Source organism: Oreochromis aureus, linkage group 15, assembly GCF_013358895.1.
Source record: "Oreochromis aureus strain Israel breed Guangdong linkage group 15, ZZ_aureus, whole genome shotgun sequence".
NCBI lineage: Eukaryota > Metazoa > Chordata > Actinopteri > Cichliformes > Cichlidae > Oreochromis > Oreochromis aureus.
In genome coordinates this window covers 33620797-33645846 of record NC_052956.1, presented here as the reverse complement: position 1 = coordinate 33645846, position 25050 = coordinate 33620797, and the positions used below count along the sequence as shown (strand labels likewise).

General features: G+C 39.0%; 1 protein-coding gene across 1 annotated transcript in view; it reads left to right on the top strand.

Annotated features, from left to right (window-relative positions):
• The first annotated feature begins 242 nt into the window (after positions 1 to 242).
• The window catches only part of LOC116313947 (E3 ubiquitin-protein ligase rnf213-alpha-like), a 51577-nt gene continuing 26769 nt past the window's right edge, over positions 243 to 25050 (top strand). Inside the window, exons 1-20 of the mRNA XM_039598865.1 lie at positions 243 to 896; positions 8475 to 8612; positions 8941 to 9093; positions 9185 to 10421; positions 10984 to 11168; positions 11321 to 11476; positions 11620 to 15186; positions 15784 to 15914; positions 16146 to 16241; positions 16342 to 16463; positions 16668 to 16781; positions 16911 to 16960; positions 19642 to 19792; positions 20609 to 20744; positions 20887 to 21072; positions 22050 to 22174; positions 22281 to 22441; positions 22990 to 23190; positions 23345 to 23532; positions 24700 to 24820. Of these exons, the coding sequence (XP_039454799.1) occupies positions 633 to 896; positions 8475 to 8612; positions 8941 to 9093; positions 9185 to 10421; positions 10984 to 11168; positions 11321 to 11476; positions 11620 to 15186; positions 15784 to 15914; positions 16146 to 16241; positions 16342 to 16463; positions 16668 to 16781; positions 16911 to 16960; positions 19642 to 19792; positions 20609 to 20744; positions 20887 to 21072; positions 22050 to 22174; positions 22281 to 22441; positions 22990 to 23190; positions 23345 to 23532; positions 24700 to 24820 (7482 nt within the window). The 5' untranslated portion in view covers positions 243 to 632. The remainder of the gene's footprint in view (positions 897 to 8474; positions 8613 to 8940; positions 9094 to 9184; positions 10422 to 10983; positions 11169 to 11320; positions 11477 to 11619; positions 15187 to 15783; positions 15915 to 16145; positions 16242 to 16341; positions 16464 to 16667; positions 16782 to 16910; positions 16961 to 19641; positions 19793 to 20608; positions 20745 to 20886; positions 21073 to 22049; positions 22175 to 22280; positions 22442 to 22989; positions 23191 to 23344; positions 23533 to 24699; positions 24821 to 25050) is intronic.

Here is a 25050-nt window from a genome sequence, read left to right as displayed (position 1 = left end):
TTATTTGATGGCAGCAACACATCTCAAAAATTTGGGAAAGGGCCATGTTTCATTGTGCAGCATCTGGTCTTCTTTTAACAACAGTCTGTAAATGTCTGGGAACTGAGAAGACCAGCTGCTGGACTTTTGGGAGAGGAATGTTATTCAGTTTTTGTCTTACATAGTATTCTAGCTGCTCAGCAGTCTTCTTTGCTGTAGCTTTTGTTTCATGATGCTCTGACGGTTTGCAGTTGGTGAAAAGGTCCCAGCATTTTCAGAACTTAATTTTTACTATTATATTTTTATATCATTATACTCTTTTTATTTAATTGTTACAACTGTCATCTCAGAGTAAAAAGTTCAAAGTTTAAACCTCCCTGTTCAGTGGAAGCTTTTCTGTATGACTCTGTGGGTTTTCTCTGAGTACTCCTGCACATCAAGTGCTGTTAAGGTGGTGATGGAGTTTTTGGCCCTGTACAAGATAGGACAGCAGAAAAAAAAAGGTCTGATATCTCCTCAATGATAGAGATATTTTTAAAAAACTAATACCTCTGGGACAAATTTACTAATGGTCTACACGAACATAAAGCATTCTTTTGGTGTTATAAAGTTATTCTCAGGATTTACCAAGGAGGCATAATGTCAGTTTTGCAATGAAAGGTGTGGGCACAGGTTCTTTTATGCCTGGAATAGAATTCAGCTTTTCAAAAGCCAGAATTTTTGAAGAACATTTAAATAAATCGAGTGATATGTGGAAATTTCTATGTGATCGAGTGGCCTGCTTTCATGACGCTGTCCTTGGTTTCTCGTCCATGTTGTATGACCTGAAGCAGGATTCTGATTTTCAGAAATTCAATGAGTCACTTGCAAAATTGTGGAAGGCACTTGATAATGACAAAGATATACCCAAGAAGCTGGTAAGACCTTCCTTTATGAAATATAACTAACATCACTGCTATAAATGGATAGAAGTACTAACATTAAGAATATGTCCTGATTTATCACTGAAGCTGTTAAAAAATTAAAAACCTTGCTTCCTTTAAATATCATAGGGTATTTAAAAGATATTTCTTAATATAGATATTACTGATACTAATCTATATTAACAATATAATCAGTAGTCTGAGGTTGGATTTAGTTAAGGAACGGTCTGACTACTGTGGATGAATTTGGTATATGGGTTGTGAAGGTTCTCAGTCATCCAGATCATCGTGATCTAAGGAACTTGGAAAGAGAAGCGTCTGGACTTCTTTAATCCAAGATGCTTCTTCAGTTCTAAGGTCAACTGGTGGAGAGTCCCAGATTTAACTCCTAGGGGAGTGTCCTTCAAGAGGGACATGGACCCCTATCCTTGAAAGAGTGACCTTTGTCCTTTAGATGTAGACAGAAAGCCAAGTCTTGTCCTGTAGAGGTGGCTCTTCAATGTTGTGCCATGCGTTTATGACGTGGTTGTTTGGTCACTCCAATGTAGAGGTCTGAGCATTCCTCACTACACTGTACAGCATAAACTACATTATTAAGTTTGTATTTAGGAGTTTTGTCTTTGGGATGAACCTGGTTTTTTTTCTGAGTTTGTGGCTGGGTCTGAAGTACACTGGAATGTCATGCTTGGAAAAGACTCCCCTGAGTTTTTCTGATAAACCAGCTACATAGGGGATGACAACATTGTTGCGTTTGTCTTTCTGATCTTCCCTAGATGGTGTCTGACCTTCTTTTCTGTGCATCTTTGCTGACTTGATGAGTCAGCAAAGATCACGTTTTAAGAGCTTCCTTTAATAATAATAATGATAATGTATACTTTATTGATCCTTAGGGGAAATTATTCTCTCTGCACTTAACCCATTCACTCAGTAAAGCAGTGGGCAGCTGCAAATCAGGCGCCCGGAGAGCAGTGTGTAGGGACGGTACCTTGCTCAGGGGTACCTCAGGGTAGCTGTTCAGTGGATTCGAACCCCCAACCTTCCGATTATGGGGCGGAAATACTGAGCTATCCCTGCCTTGTGTGTGTTGGAGGGCTTAGAGGGAACATTTTATGCCCGGTGTTGTAAGGTCCTGATTACTCCAAGTTTGTGTTCCAGAGGGTGGTGGGAGTCAAAGAGGAAGTGCTGGTCCGATGATACCTGGGTCAAAATCGAAACCCAAGAAGTAGAATCCTTTAATGCTCACATCAACGCTGTTGATAAAAACATAAAGCTCACCAGGGAAGACACAAAGGATAACTGTTTGCCATTACTGGACTGTGCTGTGCGCATTGAAGGGAATGGAAACCTCAACATTGAAGTTGAGGTTTCCATCAGACCAGCACCTCCTCTTTGACTCCCACTACCCTCTGGAACACAAAGTTAGAGTAATCAGGACCCTACAACACCGGGCAGAAAATGTTCCCTCTAATCCATGAAGGGAAAAGGAAGGAACACACACATAAAGGAAGCTCTTAAAACATGTGGTTATCCTAATTGGGCTCTCATCAAGTCAGCATAGAAAAGAAGATCAGACACCAACTAGGGAAGATCAGAAAGACAAATGCAACAATGTTGTCATCCTCCATGTAGCCGGTTTATCAGAAAAACTCAGGAGTCTTCTCCAAGCATGACATATCAGTGTACTTCAGACCAGCCTCACACTCAGACAGAAACTGGTTCATTCCAAAGACCGAACTCCTAAACACAAACTTAACAATGTACAGGGTGGGCCATTTATATGGATACACCGTAATAAAATGGGAATGGTTGGTGATATTAAAGTCCTGTTTGTGGCACATTAGTATATGTGAGGGGGCAAACTCCTCAAGATGGGTGGTCACCATGGTAGCCATTTAGAAGTCGGCCATCTTGGATACAACTTTTGTTTTTTCAAAAGGAAGAGGGCCATGTGACACATCAAACTTATTGGTAATGTCACAAGAAAAACAATGGTGTGCTTGGTTTCAACGTAACTTTATTCTTTCATGAGTTATTTACAAGTTTCTGACCACTTATAAAATGTGTTCAATGTGCTGCCCATTGTGTTGGATTGTCAATGCAACCCTCTTCTCCCACTCTTCACACACTGATAGCAACACCGCAGGAGAAATGCCAGCACAGGCATCCAGTATCCGTAGTTTCAGGTGCTGCACATCTTGTATCTTCACACCATAGACGATTCCCTTCAGATGACCCCAAAGATGAAAGTCTAAAGGGGTCAGATCGGGAGACCTTGGGGGCCATTCAACTGGCCCACGACAACCAATCCACTTTCCAGGAAACTGTTCATCTAGGAACGCTCGGACCTGGCACCCATAATGTGGTGGTGCACCATCTTGCTGGAAAAAGGGAACGTGCCAGCTTCAGTGCATAAAGAGGGAAACACATCATCATGTAGCAATTTCAAATATCCAGTGGCCTTGAGGTTTCCACTGATGAAGAATGGACCCACTATCGTTGTACCCCATATACCCACCAAACCATCACTTTTGTTGTTCCAACAGTCTTGGAGGGATCCATCCAATGTGGGTTAGTGTCAGACCAATAGCGGTGGTTTTGTTTGTTAACTTCACCATTCACATAAAAGTTTGCCTCATCACTGAACAAAATCTTCTGCGTGAACTGAGGGTCCTGTTCCAATTTTTGTTTTGCCCATTCTGCAAATTCTGTGCGCCGATCTGGGTCATCCTCGTTGAGATGCTGCAGTAGCTGGAGTTTGTAAGGGTGCCATTTGTGAGTAGCTAATATCCGCCGAAGGGATGTTCGACTAATGCCACTCTCCAGTGACATGTGGCGAGTGCTACGCTGTGGGCTCTTGCTACGCTGTGGGCTCTTGCTGAATGAAGCTAGGACAGCCACTGATGTTTCTTCATTAGTGACAGTTTTCTTGCGCCCACATTTTGGCAAATCCAACACTGAACCAGTTTCACGAAACTTAGCAAGCAGTTTGCTAACTGTAGCATGGGAGATGGGCGGTCTCATAGGGTGTCTTGCATTGAAATCTGCTGCAATGACCCGGTTACTCATGCTCACCAGATATCAACACAATTTCGATCCGCTCCTCACGTGTTAACCTCTTCGACATGTCAATGGCTGTGAACAAAGAGAAACTTGTAAAGAACTCATGAAAGAATAAAGTTACGTTGAAACCAAGCACACCATTGTTTTTCTTGTGACATTACCAATAAGTTTGATGTGTCACATGGCCCTCTTCCTATTGAAAACAAAAAGTTGTATCCAAGATGGCCGACTTCAAAATGGCCACCATGGTCACCACCATCTTGAGGAGTTTGCCCCTCACATATACTAATGTGCCACAAACAGGACTTTAATATCACCAACCATTCCCATTTTATTACGGTGTATCCATATAAATGGCCCACCCTGTACATTGTGTACAGTGTAGTGAGGAATGCTCAGACCTCCACATTGGAGAGACCAAACGGCCACTTCATTAACACACAATATAAAAAAGCCACCTCCACGGGACAAGACTTAGCTGTCCGTCTACACCTAAAGGAAAAAGGTCACTCTTTTTAGGATCCCAATGTTCACATTTTGGACAGAGAAGACAGATGGTGTGGAAGAGCACTAATAGAAGCCATCTATGTCCACTGTGAACAACCATCTTTGAACAGAGGCGGTGGTTTACGACATCAACTGTCTGCTATCTATGATCCAGTTTTGAGATCCCTTCCCAGACGCCTTAACGCCCACTCACATCCTGGGCCTTGTGACCTAAAGAAATCACATGATAGGGTGGGGCTACGTTTCACAGTGGGTTCACCCAAAACCTTGGCTGATTGTGACCCACACCCATTTTCACATCTTGGCTCGTGTGATTAGGTTGAGGATCAAACGGGGGTTCATTGTCCCTCTTGGGGGGATACTCCCATAGGGCTTAAATCTGGGACTCTTCGCCAAGTGACCTTAGAACTGAAGAAGCTTCTCAGATGAGATGTGAAACACCTTCAAGCAACTTAAAGAAGTCCGGATGCTTTTCTTTCCAAGCTCCTTAGACTTTTCTATATGGGCTTAATATTACAGATTTGTAATATTAAAAGATTTGTTGATCAAATATGGTAGATCTTTACAAAGTTAATGCAATATCCATGATTTATTGCTTTGTAAATTTTTTAGATGTGAAATAAATGAACTTAGTAAGTACATTTATTTATTTATAGAGTCCCTTTCAAAAAATCAAAAGGCATCTCTCTGTAAATAAAACCAACAATGCAAAAAACATTAGGCCAGGAATAAAACGACACCAAAAAAGTGAAAAACTATAGCCTGACTGTCAATTTAAAAGGATACGTTTTTAGCTGCTTTTTGAAAGAGTCCACTGAATTTACAGATTGCAAACTGGACTGTGGAAAAACACGGAATTCTCTCCTCAATCTTAAAAAAAGATTATTCCTTTTTAAAATGCTTGTGAGTAAAGTAGCGGGACCAGATGGTTTATGTGCTGAGTTTTATAGAGAATCCCGAGAAATTTTAGCTGGCCCGTTGTTGAACAACGGGCCAACTTAAAATATCCATGTTATGTCTTCCATCCTCAAAGCGGGCCTTGATTTAGTATCAGCTAAGTATCAGCTGAGCACCCATATGCGTATAGCTCCCGATTGGGTACAACAGCCTGCTCCTGTCTGGTTGGATATTGAGAGCTCTTTGTCCAACTTCCCTTTGAAAAATTTGCTTTTTGTGGGAAAACCCAAGGCCTTAAGGATGTTCTGTAGCACTATCTACTGTTAGAGCTTGGCGAATGGTTCAAAAGCTAGAAGGAAAGTCTCACTTAACATCTCTTTTCACTCCCTTATCTGGCTATCCTCTCTTTCTGCCCGGGACCACTGACTCTGGCTTTCGGAACTGGGCTACGAATGTTTTTTTTCCTTTTTCTGACTTAATGGCCAGGTCGAAGCTTATGTCCTTTGACCAGCTAATCGATAAATACAACATTCATAGGCACGACTTCTTTAGATATTTACAAGCGAGGGACCATATAATAATAATAATAATAACAATAATGCATTGGATTTATATAGCGCTTTTCAAGGCACCCAAAGCGCTTTACAATGACATTATTCATTCACGCACTGGTGGAGGCAAGCTACGGTTGTAGCCACAGCTGCCCTGGGGCAGACTGACAGAAGCGAGGCTGCCATATCGCGCCATCGGCCCCTCTGGCCAACACCAGTAGGCGGTAGGGTAAAGTGTCTTGCCCAAGGACACAACGACCAGGACAGAGAGGCCGGGGATCGAACCGGCGACCTTCCGGTTACAGGTGCCCTTCCCAACCCCCTGAGCCACGGTCACCCAAAGGGCTACAACAATGCTTAATAATCAAACCCTCTCTAACTGTGAAAAGCCAAAACCTTATATCAGCCAAACCTCAGAACTTTTATAAAAATTTGTTATGGCCTGTTAACAGAGTTTGGGGTCACGGACACAACTTATTTGAAGAGGACTTGGGAAAAGCAATTGCATATTGAGATTAGTGATAAGCATCTGTAATCAAGTAAAGGCAATCCAAATTAAAATTTTACACATAGCTCACATATCACCTTCTCAACGCGATTAATACAATTCAGACCTTTCTCCGCTGTGCCCTAAAAGTAAAATAGAGATGGGCAACCTCACGCACTGTCTATGGTCCTGCCGGAAAATACAACAATTTTGGATTGTCATAAAGTGTGAACTGGATAAGATCTTCACCACTGACACTGAATGCAATCCATTGTGTATGCTACTCGGAGTAGCGAATGACAAAATCAGGGGGAAATTTAGAAAGCAGCTCTATGGGCTGTTAACTTTCTATGCAAGGAAATGTGTCCTTTTGAACTGGATCAGGAACACGGCCCCATCTAAGACTCAGTGGCACCGGACTGTACTGGAGTATGTGTCACTAGATTTCCTAACATGCAAGTTACATAGTAAAGACAAGGAGTTTCATAAAATATGAGACCCATTTGTGGCGTATGCCGGCTTGGATATTTCTGCTATTTTCTCACGGTCCCTGGTATAATACAAGCATGTCACAGCTATTTTACATATGAGTATTGCTAATTGTGTCTCACAATCAAATTGTCTGGATTTTCTATTTATTTATTTGTATCCTTGAGCCGGGTTGTTTTGGTTTGGTTTGGTTTGGGGGTTTTTTGGGGGTTTTTTTGTTTGTTTTTTTTATGGTGGTGTTATTGTAAAGTTTAAAGTTCAATAAATACCTCCATCCATCCATCCATCTTCATCCGCTTTATCCGAGGCCGGGTCATGGGGCAGCAGCCTAAGCAGAGAAGCCCAGACCTCCCTCTCCCCAGCCACCTCCTCCAGCTTATCCGGGGAACACTATGCTTCCCAGGCCAGCCGAGAGATATAATCTCTCCAGCGTGTCCTGGGTCTGCCCCTGGGCCTCCTCCTGTGGGACATGCCCGAACACCTCACCCAGGAGGCGCCCAGGCACCAGAGAGGTGACATTCCATGTCCCTATTGCCAGTCTTGGCAGCCGGGATCAGTCCGCCAGGGCCTCTGCTCCTGGCTGCCGCCCAACACACAATGCACCCGACCCCTATGGCGCCTCCCTGCGGGTGGTGGGCCTGCGGGAGGATGGGCCCATGTCTCCTCTTCGAAGCTGTGCCCGGCCGGGCCCCATGGACTAAGGCCCGCCACCAGACGCCGCTGGGCACCCTCCCGGGCCTGGCTCCAGGGCGGGGCCCCGCAACCCTATCCCGGCAGGGTAAACTGTTCCCTCGATGTTTTCTTCATAAGGGTCTTCTGAATCAATAAATACCTTTAAGGAAAAAATGCTTATGAGTGGGACCACCAGGATCTATAAGAACTTTATAAACTTTATACTAAAGTAGTTCCTAAGGCAGTAAGTTTATAAGTTGTGTATAAATTCAATATTAACCACTGGAAATAACAAACAAATAAAATATAAAATAAAACTGCTGTTGAATAAAAATGAAGAAGGAACTTAAAATATTCAACTGAAAAACAACCACATTTTGGACTACGCTCCAGGTTTGCCAAATATAATTTAATGTGGCACAATAACACTCTTATTACCTAAGAGTAATTCAGAATCAGTAATTCTGATTCTGAATGCCAAAGTGGCTACAATACTACTTATCCTCACCTTCATCAGGAGTGGGAGCAGTCAAATAGCAAATCCAAATAATGTAGATTACAGAAATTTAAAGTTGTGTCTACTAAGGAATTATTTTGGGAAGGAAGCCTTCTCAATAAAAGGATTTATTTGGAAGTCAGTATACAGGAAAATAATTACTAAACCACTGCCATACAAACCAAGTACATAAAAAGAAAAACTACAGTCTGTGATATGTCACCTTGTGAAATAACAAGACCCGTATTTGCTCGGGTTATCTCTTTTGATTTACCATGTCCGTAGTCTGGAACACATATTTCCAGTTAACTCATCTTCAATTATTTTATTGGACATTTATGAAAACATTTAGTCCACCTAGAAATACATAAATTGTTTTGTCGTGTGTTTTGTTGATGATTGTTTTGTTTCAGCGGGATACTTCACGCCACCTGGACTGGTTAACAACTGTTAGAGAAAGCCATGGATCTGTTGAATTTTCATCTCTGTCTCTGGCTACATCCATCAATGAAAGGGGAATATATTTTATCAATGCACAAAACCAGAAAAAGGTACACAAATGAATTACATGTCAGTGTTGCCTAATTTCAAAATAAATAAAAAATAGTTTTATAATAAAACATTGTAAAACTTTTTCTTGTAATAGTTAGTGTCACCTTTTATGTGAATTTCTTTGTAATTTTATTTGAATATTATATATATAAATTCTAAGAAACAAACATATTTGAACAATTAATTTTTTAGATCAGTTCCCCTTTAAGCTGATTTTCCTGTTAACCTTTCACTGTACTAATGTGTGTATGTGCATGGGATCATAGTTTCTCGGTCGAAGGACAAACACACTTCTACAGTAATAATTTTTGATTCTTCCCTTTATAGATTACTTTAGAGAATTCACTGACCTTGCAAATTGAGGATGGACATGCAAACATGACATATACCTACGAGGACCTGAAAGAGCTGCAAAATAAACTTATGCTTATGTCTGGAAAAAAACAACAAAATCAGAGCGAGGTGGAGCGCTTCACTGAGGTATGATTTTGTTATCATTTGCTACATTGATGTTTTAACAATAACTTATATTTTTACATCATCTGTAATCTAATTTCTTCTTCATATTCAGGTGTTTGAAAACATCCAAAGATTTGCCAAAGCATTTGTAGACCTTCACACTGCAGGGAACCCACTTTTCAGGTGTTGGGAAGCTAAGATTTTTTGTAAAACTCAGAGTGACCCATGTATCATTATGGAAATTAGGTTTTGCAAGACCTTGTGTGGCTTCCAAGTAAATGGATGTTTAGTTGACCAGCTTACATCTCTATCCAAGAAGATGGAGATGTTTCTTGATGACTGGCAAAACTTCATGGACACACAAAGATTTAATCACTACTACTTAAACTACTTCACAGCAGAACAAATATTCTACTTGTGCAGTGTTCTGATTCCAACAAACGTGAATGCAGAACTAGAAGACAAAGCACTGATGATGCTTTCTTTTATCAAAGCAAACTGCACAACATCAGATGTCTGGGGTACATGGAGAAGGTTTTATAACCAATATGGCAAAAGGGATAATGAGCATAGTGAACCATCGTCACCCAGTGTTAGTCATTTTGCACATGACAGTGACTCAGCAGATGAAGCAGACAAGACTCCTGGATTGATAGAGTTGGAGGAGTTGTGGAATGGCTACATGAAAAACAAGGAAATATTTTTCCATGACTTACTAGACATTAGGAGTTTAGGAGGTCTCTTGCAGTTGATGACAGAAAACCGAAATCAGAATGAGTTGGAAGATGAACCGGTACTCTCAGAGACAAAAGACCATTCACTTAGAAGGGAGTTTCCAAAAGGCCTAAAGTCAAAACAACCTAATCTCATAATCTGCCAACATGATGAGATCCTCACTTCAAGTATCTGCTTGTACATGACCAGTGACTTTGAGCCATTACCAACTTATGATGAAGTGCTTTTGTGTACCCCTTCAACATCTTATGAACAAGTAGAGCTTTTCCTGAGAAGATGCCTCACATCAGGTGACGTTGGCCTGAAGATTTACACAATGCTGTGGGCAGACCAGCTTTCCTATGATGTTAGCTGTGCCATGGAAAAGTGTTTTCACAAACTGCATTCCCATAAAAAGGATTACAGGCTAGTGATCTTTTGCAGCTCTGATAGAGAGCACACTTATATCCCTACTGCCTTCAGTCAGTACAAAACAGACTTTGTGCCACAAGAGCCACTGGAAAAGATTCAGCAGTACTTGTCCCAGCATTACATCGTTACTTCAGATTACAAGAATGCTATGTTCAAAGGTGGCCATTCTCTGGGTATTGTTGCTTCCAGTCGTGCAGGAGTTGGTGAGTTTTAAATGTGACTTTCTCTCCATCAATCCATTATGTAAAATAATTGTTAAGATAGCTCATCAATAAAACCTTGAAAAAAGATATCTCTTTTTATGTTTATGCATAGATTTGCTCTAAAAGTTTTAATCCAGACTTTAACAAGATTTTATTCATGCATTTTGCAATATCATCTACTATAGATAAAGACAATATGTAGTTCCTTTATCACATATTTTTTAGGGAACCCCATGTAATTTTGTTAAAGTGGTACACTCCTTTAAAAACCATCTTAAAGCATTGTTTGTTGTAATTTAATCTACATAGTTGTCTACACAGCATACAGCAACTTTCAGATTTCAGTTATTTTACTTTAAAATGTCCAGTAATGCTTAGCAGTTACTTTAATGCTGACAGCAAGTGCAAATATCTTTGAAATAAGTTTTACAATAAATATTATAAGTTTCCAGTATTTATATAGAAAACAGGGTACTGAATTGTATCTTGCGTTGTGTGAAAAATAAAATTATTGACATGATTTCTGTCAACCAGTTAATAGACTGTTATTCTACCTTTTTAGGCAAGTCACTGTATGTCCAAAGACTGTATGAAAAGCTAAAGAAATGTGCCACACAAGGAATGCCATTTAAGAAGTGCATCAGACTAACTGAACATGAGGTTGATGACCACAAGATTCTTCACTTTTTGTATGACACACCACAACAAAATGATATTAAGGTGTTTCACTTTGATGTCACTTCTTCGGTAAGTAATTTTTAAGTATCCATAGTGAAAGTGCTATTATTTATGAGATTATTCATTTAAATGTGAATTTTGATTCTTTGAGAATCCCTTAGCTAGTCATAAATTGCTTTATCTAGTAACACTGATTTTTTTTTCGCATACGTGATTTATAGGTGCAAAAAGGCCTGAATGAACTGATATTCAAGCTATTCTTTTTGCGGTACCTGATGGATTCAGATGGACAGATGTGGCACTGCAGCCAGAACCACTTATATATCATTGAATTACTAGAAACCACAAATGATCAGAACAGATGTGCCACCAGATCAGTGAGTGGAGATTTTACTGCTTGTACAGTTTATATACAGATAATTGCTGAACTTGCGATTTGCAGCTTGTAGGAGAAGATGATATTAAGATTGAGAATAGACCTGAATGTTCTAAACTTAATTATATATTTATATACTTTTAGGGACGAAAGGAAAACTTTGCATTCTTGGATGTTTTCCCAAAGGTGTTTTGCCGTCCACCAAAAGAGGTTTTGGCTTTGGAAATGCAGAAAGAACAAAATCCAAACATGGACTGTGATGACCCCCTCATGGATGATGAATGTTTCAGGAGTGAAGCTTATCAAAGACCATACCAGTACCTCACACGTTTTCACAACAATGACAGTCTTGACAACTTCACTTACCGAGGCATTGAAGGGACTCATGCAAAGTGTCTTCAGATACTCTTAATCAATTGTGGTATAATAGATCCATCATGGGCAGAGCTGCGTAACTTTGTGTGGTTTCTTAATCTTCAGTTGAAAGACTGTGAGAATTCGGATTTCTGCAAAGTTGAGTTGGTTGGAGACACTCTTTGTGGGTTCAAAAACTTTGTGGTTGAGTTCATGATCTTGATGTCCAAAGACTTTGCAACACCATCACTATGCATCACTGACCAGAGCCCAGGGAGGCAACACGTTGACATCAGTGGACTAAAAGAAAAAGACTTAGCTCCATTCCTCATTAGAAAAAGGTGGGAATCAGAGCCACATCCATACATCTTTTTTAATGACGACCACATGTCCATGACATTCATTGGATTTCACCTTAGGCCCAATGGGCAGGAAGGGTTTGATGCAGTAAATCCTTTGACAGAAGAAGTGATAAAGAAAAACATCATGACTCGACAGCTGTACAATGGCTTAAAACTTCAGAGAGTTCCTTTCAATGCAGACTTTGATCAGCTTCCTAGAGCTGACAAGATTGAGCATTTGTGCAGTGTGCTTGGCATCAAGTGGCCAACAGATCCCGATGTAACATATGAACTGACCACCGACAATATCCTCAAAATGATGGCAATTCATATGAGATTCAGGTGTGGCATTCCTGTCATCATAATGGGGGAGACAGGATGCGGTAAAACAAGGCTCATAAAATTTATGTGTGAACTAAGAAGATGTGGAGCACCAGCAGAAAACATGAAACTGGTCAAGGTTCATGGAGGAACTACGTCAGAAATGATTTATGAGAAAGTGAAGGAAGCTGAAACTGTTGCAAGGACCAATAAAGAGAATCATGATCTTGACTCAGTTCTTTTCTTTGATGAGGCAAACACTACAGAAGCCATCAGTAGCATCAAGGAGGTCCTTTGTGATAATTCAGTGCGGGGACAAGAGCTTGGCTCTAATACAGGCTTACAGATAATTGCAGCCTGCAACCCTTACAGAAAACATACAGACCAGATGATCGAGCGCCTGGAAGCTTCAGGACTGGGCTACCGGGTTCGGGCTGAGGAGACTGAAGACAGACTTGGCTCCATCCCTCTCCGCCAGCTTGTGTATCGTGTTCATGTGTTACCACCCAGCATGATACCTCTTGTTTGGGATTTTGGACAACTCAATGACACAACAGAGCAAATGTACATTGAACAAATAGTACAAAGACAGGTGAAGGCCAGCGTAATTGACAAAAACTATATCCCAACAATAATTAAAGTGCTATCGTCATCGCAAAAGTTCATGAGGGCGAGGAAAGATGAATGCAGCTTTGTCAGTCTGAGAGATGTTGAACGTTGCATGCAAGTATTTCTGTGGTTCCACAAAAATCACCCAATGTTTGCTGAAGCTCTAAAAGCCTTTTTACAGCAGCAATCACAGAGAAAACAAAACGAACCACCTGCTAGTAACAGAGTAATCTGGTCACTCTTGATGGCTACTGGAGTGTGCTATCAGTCCTGTTTGGAGAGCAAAAACAAATATCTGAAAACTGTCAGCCAAATTCTTCCTGATGAGTATAAACCACAGAGAATAATGCAGGAAATTCAACTCATGCAGGACCTCCTGCTCAATGGTGTACCAATGGGTAAGACAATAGCCAGAAATGAGGCTTTAAAAGAAAACTTCTTCATGATGGTGGTCTGCATTGAGCTGAGAATCCCCCTGTTTATTGTTGGGAAACCAGGAAGCTCCAAATCACTATCTAAAACTCTAGTTGCAGATGCAATGCAAGGTCCTACATCACATTCTGACCTCTACAAAAAGCTGAAGCAAATACATCTGGTGTCTTTCCAGTGTAGCCCTCATTCAACTCCTGAAGGAATCATCAACACATTCAAGCAATGTGCTCGCTTTCAAGAAAGCAAAAACCTGGATGAATATATCTCAGTAGTTGTTCTTGATGAGATTGGATTGGCTGAGGATTCCCCGAAAATGCCACTGAAAGCACTGCACCCATTACTGGAAGAGGGCTGTGTTGATGATGAGCCAAAACCTCATAAAAGGGTTGGGTTCATTGGAATTTCCAACTGGGCACTGGACCCTGCCAAGATGAATCGTGGAATTTTTGTGTCCCGTGGAGATTTAAATAAGCAAGAGCTCATCAAAAGTGCCAGTGGAATCTGCTCCTCTGATCAACATGTTCTTGAAAAGATTAATCGTCTCTTTGAGCCATTTGCAAAAGCATATATGACAGTATGCAAGAAAGGCAAAGGATTTTTTGGTCTGCGAGACTTCTACAGTCTGATAAAAATGTTATTTTCAATTACCAAAACGTCTAATAAGCGTCCTACTGCAGATCAGATCACCGGAGCAGTCCTGCGAAACTTTAGCGGAAAAGATGATGTTAATGTAATTGACATATTCAGCAGAGAAGTCGGAACTGACTTTTCCAATACTAATATCACAACTATTGATATGGTTGAGCAAAGCATCTGTCCAGCTTCCAAAAGGGAGGAAAGTCGTTACCTTTTAGTACTCACAAAAAACTTTGCTGCTCTTCAGATTCTCCAACAGATATTCTGCTCTCATCAAATCCACCCAGAGATAATCTTTGGGTCGAGTTTCCCAAAGGATCAGGAATACACACAGATTTGCAGGAACATAAACCGTGTCAAAGTGTGCATGGAGACAGGACAGACAGTTGTGCTTCTCAACCTTCAAAATCTGTATGAAAGTCTGTATGACGCTTTAAATCAGTACTATGTGACGCTCGGAGGTCAAAATTATGTTGATCTTGGATTAGGAACACATCGTGTGAAATGCAGAGTTCACGAAAACTTCAAGCTCATCGTCATTGAAGAAAAGGAAGTGGTTTATGAGCAGTTTCCAATACCACTCATTAACAGATTGGAGAAACACTACCTTGACATCAACACTGTCCTCACAGAGGAACAGAAGGTTATTGCCAGACAACTGGAGGAATGGGTTAATGATTTTGTCTCCTTAAGTAGTTACTCCTCAGAAAAGAAGTATGATCCAAGTGATGTGTTCATCGGCTACCACTCAGACACTTGTTCCTCTATGGTCATGCAAGTAACAGAGCGTGAGAGTACTGAGACTAATGCTCAGGTCACTCTGAACAAAGCCAAAGACATTCTGCTCAACTGTGCCACTCTGGACTCAGTGATTCGTTTGGAAAAATCCAAACTGCCTGATGAGGAACGAGAGCATTTAATGCAAGAGTTTGTTAAAGAAGCAATGCACAGTTCACTGGGAGACTACATTGTATATCACACTCAGCAGCCTGAACAGTCACGCTTCTTATTCACTGAGGTAATTTCTTTTGTTTGCTTTCAAATATTACACAGCAACCGAATAACTTTGTAATTTGTTTAAACCAAGTATTGATAATCTGTCTTGAATTCTAGGCCTGTTGAAACTGCTATAATTTTTAGTTCAAAAGAAGGAATATTAAGTGTCATTATTGGCATAGATGGGTGTTGACGTCAGGTTGATGTCAGGACTCTTTATTTGCACTGAGAGTAAGTTTTTTAAAGAAAAATATGTTCTTTATATTACAACTAGTTTTTACTTAATATACTCTTAATTTCTCACACTATTTCTACTAAGGGTTTTGTCAAGTTTGCTTTTTCATTCTCTCATATTATCATGGAAAGTAGAAGCACTAGTTAAGATTTTTTTTAAGGCTTCAGTATAATTCTTATTTGGTTTTGTTAAAAGACGGTTAAAATTTCACGTGGCTAACTAAATGTGAGGAAAACCTGATACTGTGTATAAACAATACCAAATAGTTAGTGGAATGCTTTATTAATTACATATAATGACACATGAAGGAGACATGAACATACACAAAATGTGGCTTGTCTTTTTTTGTCATTTTGTCATTCTTCGTTCTTTTCTATTCTCAAGGTTACAACCTTTTCCAGGCTGCTCACTGCAACAGACACTCAACAGCTGCAGAACCAGATAAAGCTGGATGCTGTACAGCTGCTATCACTCCAGCAGTTTGATACTGAGTACTCTTTCCTCAAGAAAATCAGGTATGCATTCATAATATAAATAAATAAATCATCTGCTGGTGTTCATTTTAATTAAACTGATCACCTGTCTTTTTTTTACACCCTTGTGCTTTTATATCTTGTGATCTTTCTTATTATAATCAATTAAAATTAATGGTGTCTATTATAGTGAGTAGATGTATGGAACCACATACCACTTAGTTATTGTTGTGTTTATTCAAATATATGTTTTACTATATGTCTCAATACTAGGGAATTTCTGGGCTCAACACTTGCAGACAAAGTGCTCATTATCCAAGCGGAGTATGATGAAGGCTCCCACAGAAGGAATATTCTTTCTTCAGCCAAGTGAGCAGGAAGATCATCCCATAATGACTTTTATATAATTTGCTAACATTAGTGGAAAATTTCTAATTTTCTCTTTTACTTTCTTGTTTGAATTTCAAAGATATTCGTGCTTCAATGAAATAAACAAGTATGACACTACTGATGACATGAAGACGTTTGTGTACTTTGTCATCAAGCTACCTCGAATGGAGGGTGGGACCACCTATGTTGGTTTTCAAGGCGGTTAGTCCTGCCACACACCCACACACACACACACACACACACAAAGCAAAGGTTTTATTTCATGTCAGCAAATTTGTGATGTTTTAATGTTAATATATATTTTAATAAACATGTTTCATGTTTAATGTGTTATGTAACACATCAAAAAACTGAGTGTTCACAGAGGACAACAGTTAACTGTCTTTCTTATTCATACCTTTTCAGGTCCTTGGAGATCTGTTCACATCGATGATCTCAGAAGATCAAAAGAGTTTGTTGCAGATGTTCTTTCTTTGAAAAACCAACGCATCAGTGATCTTTTTGAAGATCCACCTGAGGGTAAATCACCATTTTTTTTTTCCTGTGGAATATTTTGTATACTAATACTACTACTACAAATAATAATAATAATAATAATAATAATAATAATAATAATAATAATAATAATAATAATTCTTTTTTTCCAAGCCATGGAGACAGAAGATTACACCGGTGTACCACAAATAGCTGAATCCACTGTAAGTGTTATTTACCACATTTAAACCTTGATAGAATATCGGTATTTCCACAATACCAAAGTACAGTTTATTCATCTCTGAGTAGGTTTAACATTTATTACCACTTTCCCTCTTTTACATTTATTGTCTCCTTTTACAATGCTTTTCATCAGTGGTACCAGGCTTATTCAGTGTAACTACTAAACATATTTGTCAGTGCTGAGATAGATAAAATGAAATCAAATCCAATATCCAGTGATGATATTTAAAATATTGCAATGATATCAATATAGAAAAAAAATTGATTTTTTTTTTTTAATTTAGTTCAGTTCAGTTCAGTTCAGTTCATTTTTATTTCAAACATGTGCCTTCACAATCATTTCCAAATATCATTTCATTATTTGTTTGAAAAGGAGTAGGCAGAAGTAATTACTTATTTGTCCCTACCCCCTCAAGTTTTACCTCTCATTCTTTTAATTTTCTTTTAGTCTTAAATTAAACAAACAACATATGAAACAAAAGTACAGCAAAACAAAACAAAACATACATAAATCAAAAAAAAAGAAATTAGCAAGCCCCACCACAGTATAGTTTCTTTTATATGAAAAATACAGAATGTGTATATTTGCATATTCATAAGTTATGGAAAAACAAACAAACCAAAAAAAAAAAACAACAACCAAGAACCACAATACCATTACCAGCAACATTACCGTCCTGGGTTAACCCCTGTTTTCTTCATTCTTATACTTATTTAAAATTTGTTTTTATATTTTACTTTAAACTGGCTTACGTTTTTACTTTCTTTTATTTCTTCTGTTAGACTGTTCCATAATTTAACTCCTGCAATTGAGAGAGACATAGTTCTTAAAGTTGTTCTAGCACTTTGTATTTTTAAATTCCATTTCCCTCTTAAGTTATACCCACCTTCTCTTTCTATGAACAATTTACAGATTTCTTTTGGAAGCAATTTATTTCTTACTTTATACATTATTTGCGCTGTTTTAAACTCCACCAAGTCTTTGAATTTAAATGTTTCTTTGAATTCAAACGGCTGCATCTGTCCGAAAATCTTTGATTCTGAGTTATGTAAGACAGTCTCACTGGTTGACTAATATATCCCACCCACTTGACCAGAGCTGGACTGCGAAAAAAAATCGGCCCGGGCATTTTGACTAGAGACCGGCCCACCAGGTATTACAGGAAAAGCGATAAAGCCTTTAAATGAAAACAGACGCTGTTGTGACAGTGATGTACACTGTCTTGTTGGTATATGTATGATTTCTATACATTTTACGTCAGATAAAAACTTTGTAAGATTCAGATAATTATTTATCAAAAGCTAGACATTTTAAATGAGAATAAGAAAGAAAAGTCTTTCTTTGTGCCCCCCTTTCCCTGTTAATGCCCTACCTGGCCCCCTGGCAAAACTTTGCTAGACCTGCACAGTTACCAGCTGTCAGCTACACAGAAAAGGATCCTGCTGTTATTTGTCTCTCAGAAACAGTTCATAACTTCCCTTCAGCTCATTTATGTCACCTAAAAGGTAAACCTGTTTCTCCATCACTTGTTTAGCTCTGATGATTCAGTAAGGACATCTCCTGGTTTCATCTTCATGTTTCCCTCTCACCAAATATCCAAACCGATATCATGACCAGCAGCTTTTACAGCTATGGCTCCAGCAAACATCAGCTGATACTAGAAATTAGTATTAAATAAATTCTAACAACAGCTGATCAAGCTTAAATGTGCTGCTGTTGTTTAGCGCGACATCCGCTGGTTTCCTCTTTCTGGCGTAAAGTGGGCGATAAACAAACAAGAGAGAAAATCCGATCAGCTGATCATTGATCAGTTTCATGATTGAAGTAGCAACAGGAGAGAGAGGGGGGAGAATGAGAGAAGAAGAGGCAGCTCTGCAGCGTAAAGACAGAATAACTCCAGCTTTGTGTCTTTTTCCATTCTAGCTGAAGTCCGGGACAAACTGTGTTCCTTTTCAGCTCAATACAAAACACATAATATTTTCTTTGAATATGGGACGATTCCGTTTTTACGGGATGGTTGGCAACTCTACTAACTAACCTTATGAATAAAATAAAGTTCACTATCAGTAACATCATAGCACCCACCCAGCAGTATAGAAACTCTGTCATGCTAGCTAGCATGCAGTACGAAACTATTGTAACTGACTGTAAAAAGTCAGCACAACGAAAAATAAACTACACCTAAACATGGTTTATATCTGACCCAGATAGACTGCAGGTCATAATTTCTTATCTGAAGTTCAGTTCACCTGACACTGGACTGGCGGCCGCCTCAGGTCTCTCCTCCTCCTGCCTCCCTTTCCTCATCCACCTGCGGGGCCTCTGTGGCAGCTCCGCCATAGCCACCACCAAAAACTGAGTTATTTTACACCACCACCTTTCACTGTTTATACCGTTACCCAAAAAAAACAAACAAAAAAAACCATCGGCCCATAAAAACGAAAAATCACAGTCGGCCCACCGGGCAAATGCCCGGTATGCCCGATGGCCAGTCCAGCTATGCACTTGACAGTTACTCTTCTGAGAATGCAGTGATAGCAGTAAGCAGTGGTTTAAATGTTGTGTGTGTTAATCATTGCTATTAATAATAATTCACAATTATTTTGTGATAATTTCAGGTTTTGGAAATAATAATTCACAATTATTTTGTGATAATTTCAGGTTTTGGAAGATGTATTTGATACTACAGATCTGGTGAGAAGTTGTGTGCAGAGTGCAGTGAGTATGCTGAGAGATGAAGTGGACAGCGGAGAATTCAGCACCAAGAGGGTTGAAAATCTGCTCACTCTTCTGGATGGAAATTATACTCAAGGTTAGAAAATAATGATGTAAATGTAACACCCGTCCCACGTTCTATTGAGAGGGGTCCTGGGTTCCTCTTGTTACTTACTACTGATACTCCCTTTTTGATGCTTGTGACATGAAATGTGCAATAAAATAGACTATATGGAAATGAACCACAGACAAGCAGGTCAATTATAAATTCAACTCCACTTTAGTGATAATTAGCTCCAATAACACAAAAGGTAAGGTATCTAATATCAACTGTAACCAAATAATTAAATAATATGGTGGGCCCACACATACTCTCACCGACACACACTCCTTAACTGCAACAGTCTTTCTGTGTTAGCAAACACCTCGTTGCAGGTCTGAGTCGTGGCTCGGGTGCGTTGGGACCTAAAACAACATGGCCGCTTCACTTGTTGCCAAGCACTAAAATAAAAGCACGTGCAAACAACAGTACTCATGGCTCCAGGCAGTTCAAGGGGCTAGTCGGGGAAACCAGCAAGGCACAGCAGCAGCACTCACAGTTGCTGTATTCATATTCTCACGTTAACACATAAGAAAAACAGAAGGGACCTCTCTGGCATGCCAGCAAAGACCTCTGTGTCCTCCTACTGAATTAAATAACCCTGCTAAATGCCGATTTACATACTGTTACATACTCTGTCAGCAATATTAAGCCTGTTTTACATGGCAACTTAAGACACAAGTTTCAAACAAAACTCACAGATTCATATTTACCTTGCAGTATGGTCAGTGTTATGCACAGCTACAATGAAACTGCAGTCAAAATGCATTTTGGTGAAAAAATGTGATGACATAAATTAATTTTGTTTTCAAGGAGTGTTTGCAGAAATTGTGAGGAAGCGTCTTCACTCACTGTTAAAGGATTATGAGGTCAACGTCCCCAATCCAAAAAGCTGGGTCCTGAATGAGGCATCTAATGTCATTTCTCTTCAAGAAGGAGGGACATTTCTGTAAGTTTCTGTAACATTTGCCTCATGCCATACCTTTTTTTTTTTTTTGACACAACAGTTACTTGTCTCACTTGTAATCCTGGGTTGATATCAGCAGATGTCAGGCTGATTTTTATGAAAGTTGCATGAATATTTCTTTCAGACACACACTGTGGAGGAAAATCCAAGCGGTTGTCACTCCACTTCTGGCCTACTTGGTCTCAATCATTGACCGAGATTGCAATATGGACCTTCTCTTGGATGATGAAGAAGATATCAGGAACCTCTGGCTTGAAATTTTTGGGAACAAAGAGATGCTCAGTGTGCCGTATGTGAGGGTGGAAAACAAGTAGGTATCTTTTGGTTATGGTATTTGCTCATATCAGATTGGACCCCTTTGCCTTCAGAACTGCCTAATTCTTGTGATAACATCCCTCTGAAATGTTTGTGCATATTGATATGATAGCATCACACAGCTGATAAGATTTGTTGGTTCCACATCTCTGATGTCAATCTCCCACATCCCACATCTATTGGATTGAAATTTGGTAACTGTGGAGGCCATTTGAGTGCAGAGAATTCTTTCTCATGCTCAAGAAACCAGTCTGTGATGATTTGATCTTTGTGACATGGTGCGAAGCAGCCATCAGATGGGTACACTGTCATCACAAAGGAATGAACATGGTCACCTGTAATACGTAGGCTATGGTTTTTAAATTACGTGTAGTTGGTACTAAGGGGCCAATGGTTTGGCCAAAGGATATCTCCCACACCATTACACCAGCAGCAGCTGGAACTATTGATACAAATGGATGGATCCATAAGGGTGCAATAGAAGAATTTGACACTCTCCAGCTTTGGCAAGTTAATACAAACGGTAGCCTCACCTTCTTCTTCTTAGCTAACAGGAATTGTATCCAGTGTTGTCTTCTGCAGCTTTAGAAGCCCACCTACTTTAAGATTTGATGTGTTTATGTTCAGCGATGCAACCCTAGCAATGATTATGTTTTAAAATACCAACTGATGATCAGGTTGTTTTGTCTAAATGCACTGAGTTACTGTCTTTGGCTGATTAGAAAGTTAATGGGCAGCTGAACAATTGTAACTAATTAAGTAGCTGGTCAGTGTATTCAGTGCAAATTGTTTGACTTTGGGGGTTTTTTAAGGGACAGTCTTTTTAAATGCTCAGTGGTAAAATTACTCTTGTCAAAGTGGTTAATTTTCTGGCACATGAAAAATGCATTTAGACAAAAACAATTAGATCATCTATTTAAAAATAGCATTTGTAAATTTTTTTTTTTAATCTTGGCCCTCTTACTTTTACAGAGTATTAATGGTACAAAGCCACATCACAGGTGGCCACACCATGTGCTGCCGCATGCCATTCAGTTGGTGGATCAAAGACTTCCTAGATGGGCTCATGATGCAAGCAAGACAATCAAAACATCAAAGTAAATATGCCTTGAAGTTGTGCTTTAATTGTTAGTTTAAACCTTTTTTTTAAATTGAATCCTAATATATTAATGGAACTCTTACCTTTTTAAATTTTTCTTACAGAGCATTTATTTGGGGATTTCCATGATTTGTTCTTGAAAACTCCACTTGGCACTTACATGGCAAAAAATGTGAATGAAAAATTGAAAAAAGAATTTTTCAAAAAGTACCTGCAGGATTTTGTTTCCATGACCATGAAAGTGGCATCAGATGAAAAGTTAGAGGTGAGATGAATGAAGGAAAATGCACAATAACTGTCTCCATTAGTACAATGTGACTTTTCATTTCCTCAAATATAGGCTTGTTTCTTGTTTTCTTGAAAATGCTTATGTTTGATTAATGTTACCTTTGGTTTGAGGTAAATCCCACTACCCCACAACATAAAATCCAATAAGAAGAAAAAAATCACTGCACAAACTTTTCTCAGTTGTCACAACCGTCCAGCTTACTACAGTCAAATATAGTGGGGCAATTAGGATTAGCTAAATCTTTTCATCAAAGTATTGGTAAAAACTAATCATTAAAGGTAACTTTAAAGGTACAAATATAAGTTTGCTGGAATGAGTGTGGAAGTATTATAATGCATAGCAACAATGTGGAGCAGATCAAAGCAATTACACTTTGTATTTGGTGCTTTACATGGCTCAGAGTAGGACATAATCATTCGGAATTTTTTCAATCAAAATAATACATTAAATGTAATGCCAGTTTAAGTTGCTAATATTCCAAACAAATATTGTATCATTAATCTACTTGGGCCATTTCTCCTCAGCTACTTTGTCAGGCCATGGCCAGCTGTGTTGACGAAATACAGAGACAAAAGCGAGATGATGAGCTTTCTCTACCACTCATCCACATTGCCTATCATTTTTACCAAAACCGTCTTCAGAACCTGTCACGGATCATTTCTCTACACACTGAAATTGTTTCACCTTTGCAAAGAAACCAGCAAATTAGACGTTGTCCTGAAATGGTAAGTGTATTTCTTCATTCCCGGTGCTCTTAGAATTTATTTATAGAACTGCCTTTAGGGTGTGGATATTTTTAACAATCATGGAACTGTTCAAAGGATATTATAAATATTAGAAAACTGCTTAATCACTTCAAACTGTTTTGCTCTGCTGTAGGTTTTGGATGTCTATGCAGCCAAGGCATGTGTTGAAAGCCTGGAACCTTCTAATTTAGAGAGTGATACTCTCTGCCAGCACTGGCTGAGGAAGGTGAAGAAGGTGCAGGCTTCATTGGAATTGATTTGCTCTCAAAGTAATCTTAAACAATATGGTGAGCACTGCAAGAAAGTACTCCGTGACATCAGGTAAGATACTGATGCAGTGAAAGTAGAATTTTGTTGCCCAGTTCTCTCTAGTGTTGACTGAAAGAAACTAAGAAAGATTTTTGTAGAGTTATTTATTGTTATGACTTCAAGTTATAGGGATTTTTTAATACAGTATATTCTTTGTAAGCAAAGATGTAGCACACCTATTTAAACATAAGCTCTGTGACATTAAAGTGTCAACTTATGCTTCCCCCCATTGCTAACCAACATGTTTAGTAAATCCTAGCACAGGTGTAAAATGCTGACTTTGATTATGCTGTAGGGGTGGGTGATATAACCCTAAAGTCATGTCAAAACATTATAAGAAAATCTGCAATAATGATATTTTTTCAGATGATATAGAAACAAAAAACTGAACATTGTTTTTTTTTTTTTTTTTTGTGATTGCAGCTTGCAGGCAGCAACATGTATTAGTGCAAACAAAATAAAGGGCATTGTCCTCTTTTCCAATGAGCTGCTGTCAATGATGACACAATCTCATTTTAAGTGTGAATATATTGCCAGATGGTTCAAGAAGCAACGTTACAGTGTAAAAGTAGTTACCCGGTATAAGTCAAATGTAAGCACAAAAGTAGCCTAGGTAATTTCTTCCTGGAAATTCTAAGTATGAAATAACCACTGGTACTAGATGAACACTAACTAAAGTAACTCAACTCAACTGTGTAATTCTACAGTGCTGCACAGTATCGTCACATAAAGAAACTGAAAATTATTTTCTATTTGGGACATTGTATTTTGTGTCAAGCTTTTCAGCCAACTTCTTAAAGCCCTGCTTTACCACTATGTGACCACAGCATAAATTTGCATCCACCGCTGGCTCTTCCTGATAATTAGCAAGTGTAGCTTGTTGAGTCGGTTATTTACATTTGGGTGGCACATCAACAGCTACTAGTATCTCCTTCTTCATAGTCTTGCATATTTTGTACTCTGCTTTGTTATTAGTTATTTAAGTAGCTCCATGTTTTTTACTAAATTGTCATTGGAGGCTGACACACAGCGCAGTCGTGCCTAGGCTTATCTTGTTGTTTGAAGCATAAATATTTTATATCACATAAAAATTACCAGGATGACATGGCACAGCTCTATTAGTGTATATATATAATCAAGAACATACTAACGGTGATCCTGGTCTGTAATATTTTGCAGTCATGGTTGGAAGCGCATCTACATTCTCTCATTGTTTGTGGAACATTTGATGCTGGGTTTCCAAAATGAAGACAATCAGCTCAGGACACTGGTCCTGAACCACATTAAAATCCTTAGTAGAGTAAGTGTGTTTGTGTATATGTGTGTGTTTGTTTTTAGTTTATGTTTGGTTTGGTTTTTAACAAAAGGTCACAGTCACACCTAATCAAATAACCAATCATTATTCAGTGCAAATTGTTTGATTTAGGTTTAATTTACAAAATGAAAAGACCGCTGTATTCTACCATACATCAGCAATTTCGCCTACGCAAGATGATGGAGGCAATCTTTTTGTCTATAACCTGCACAGAA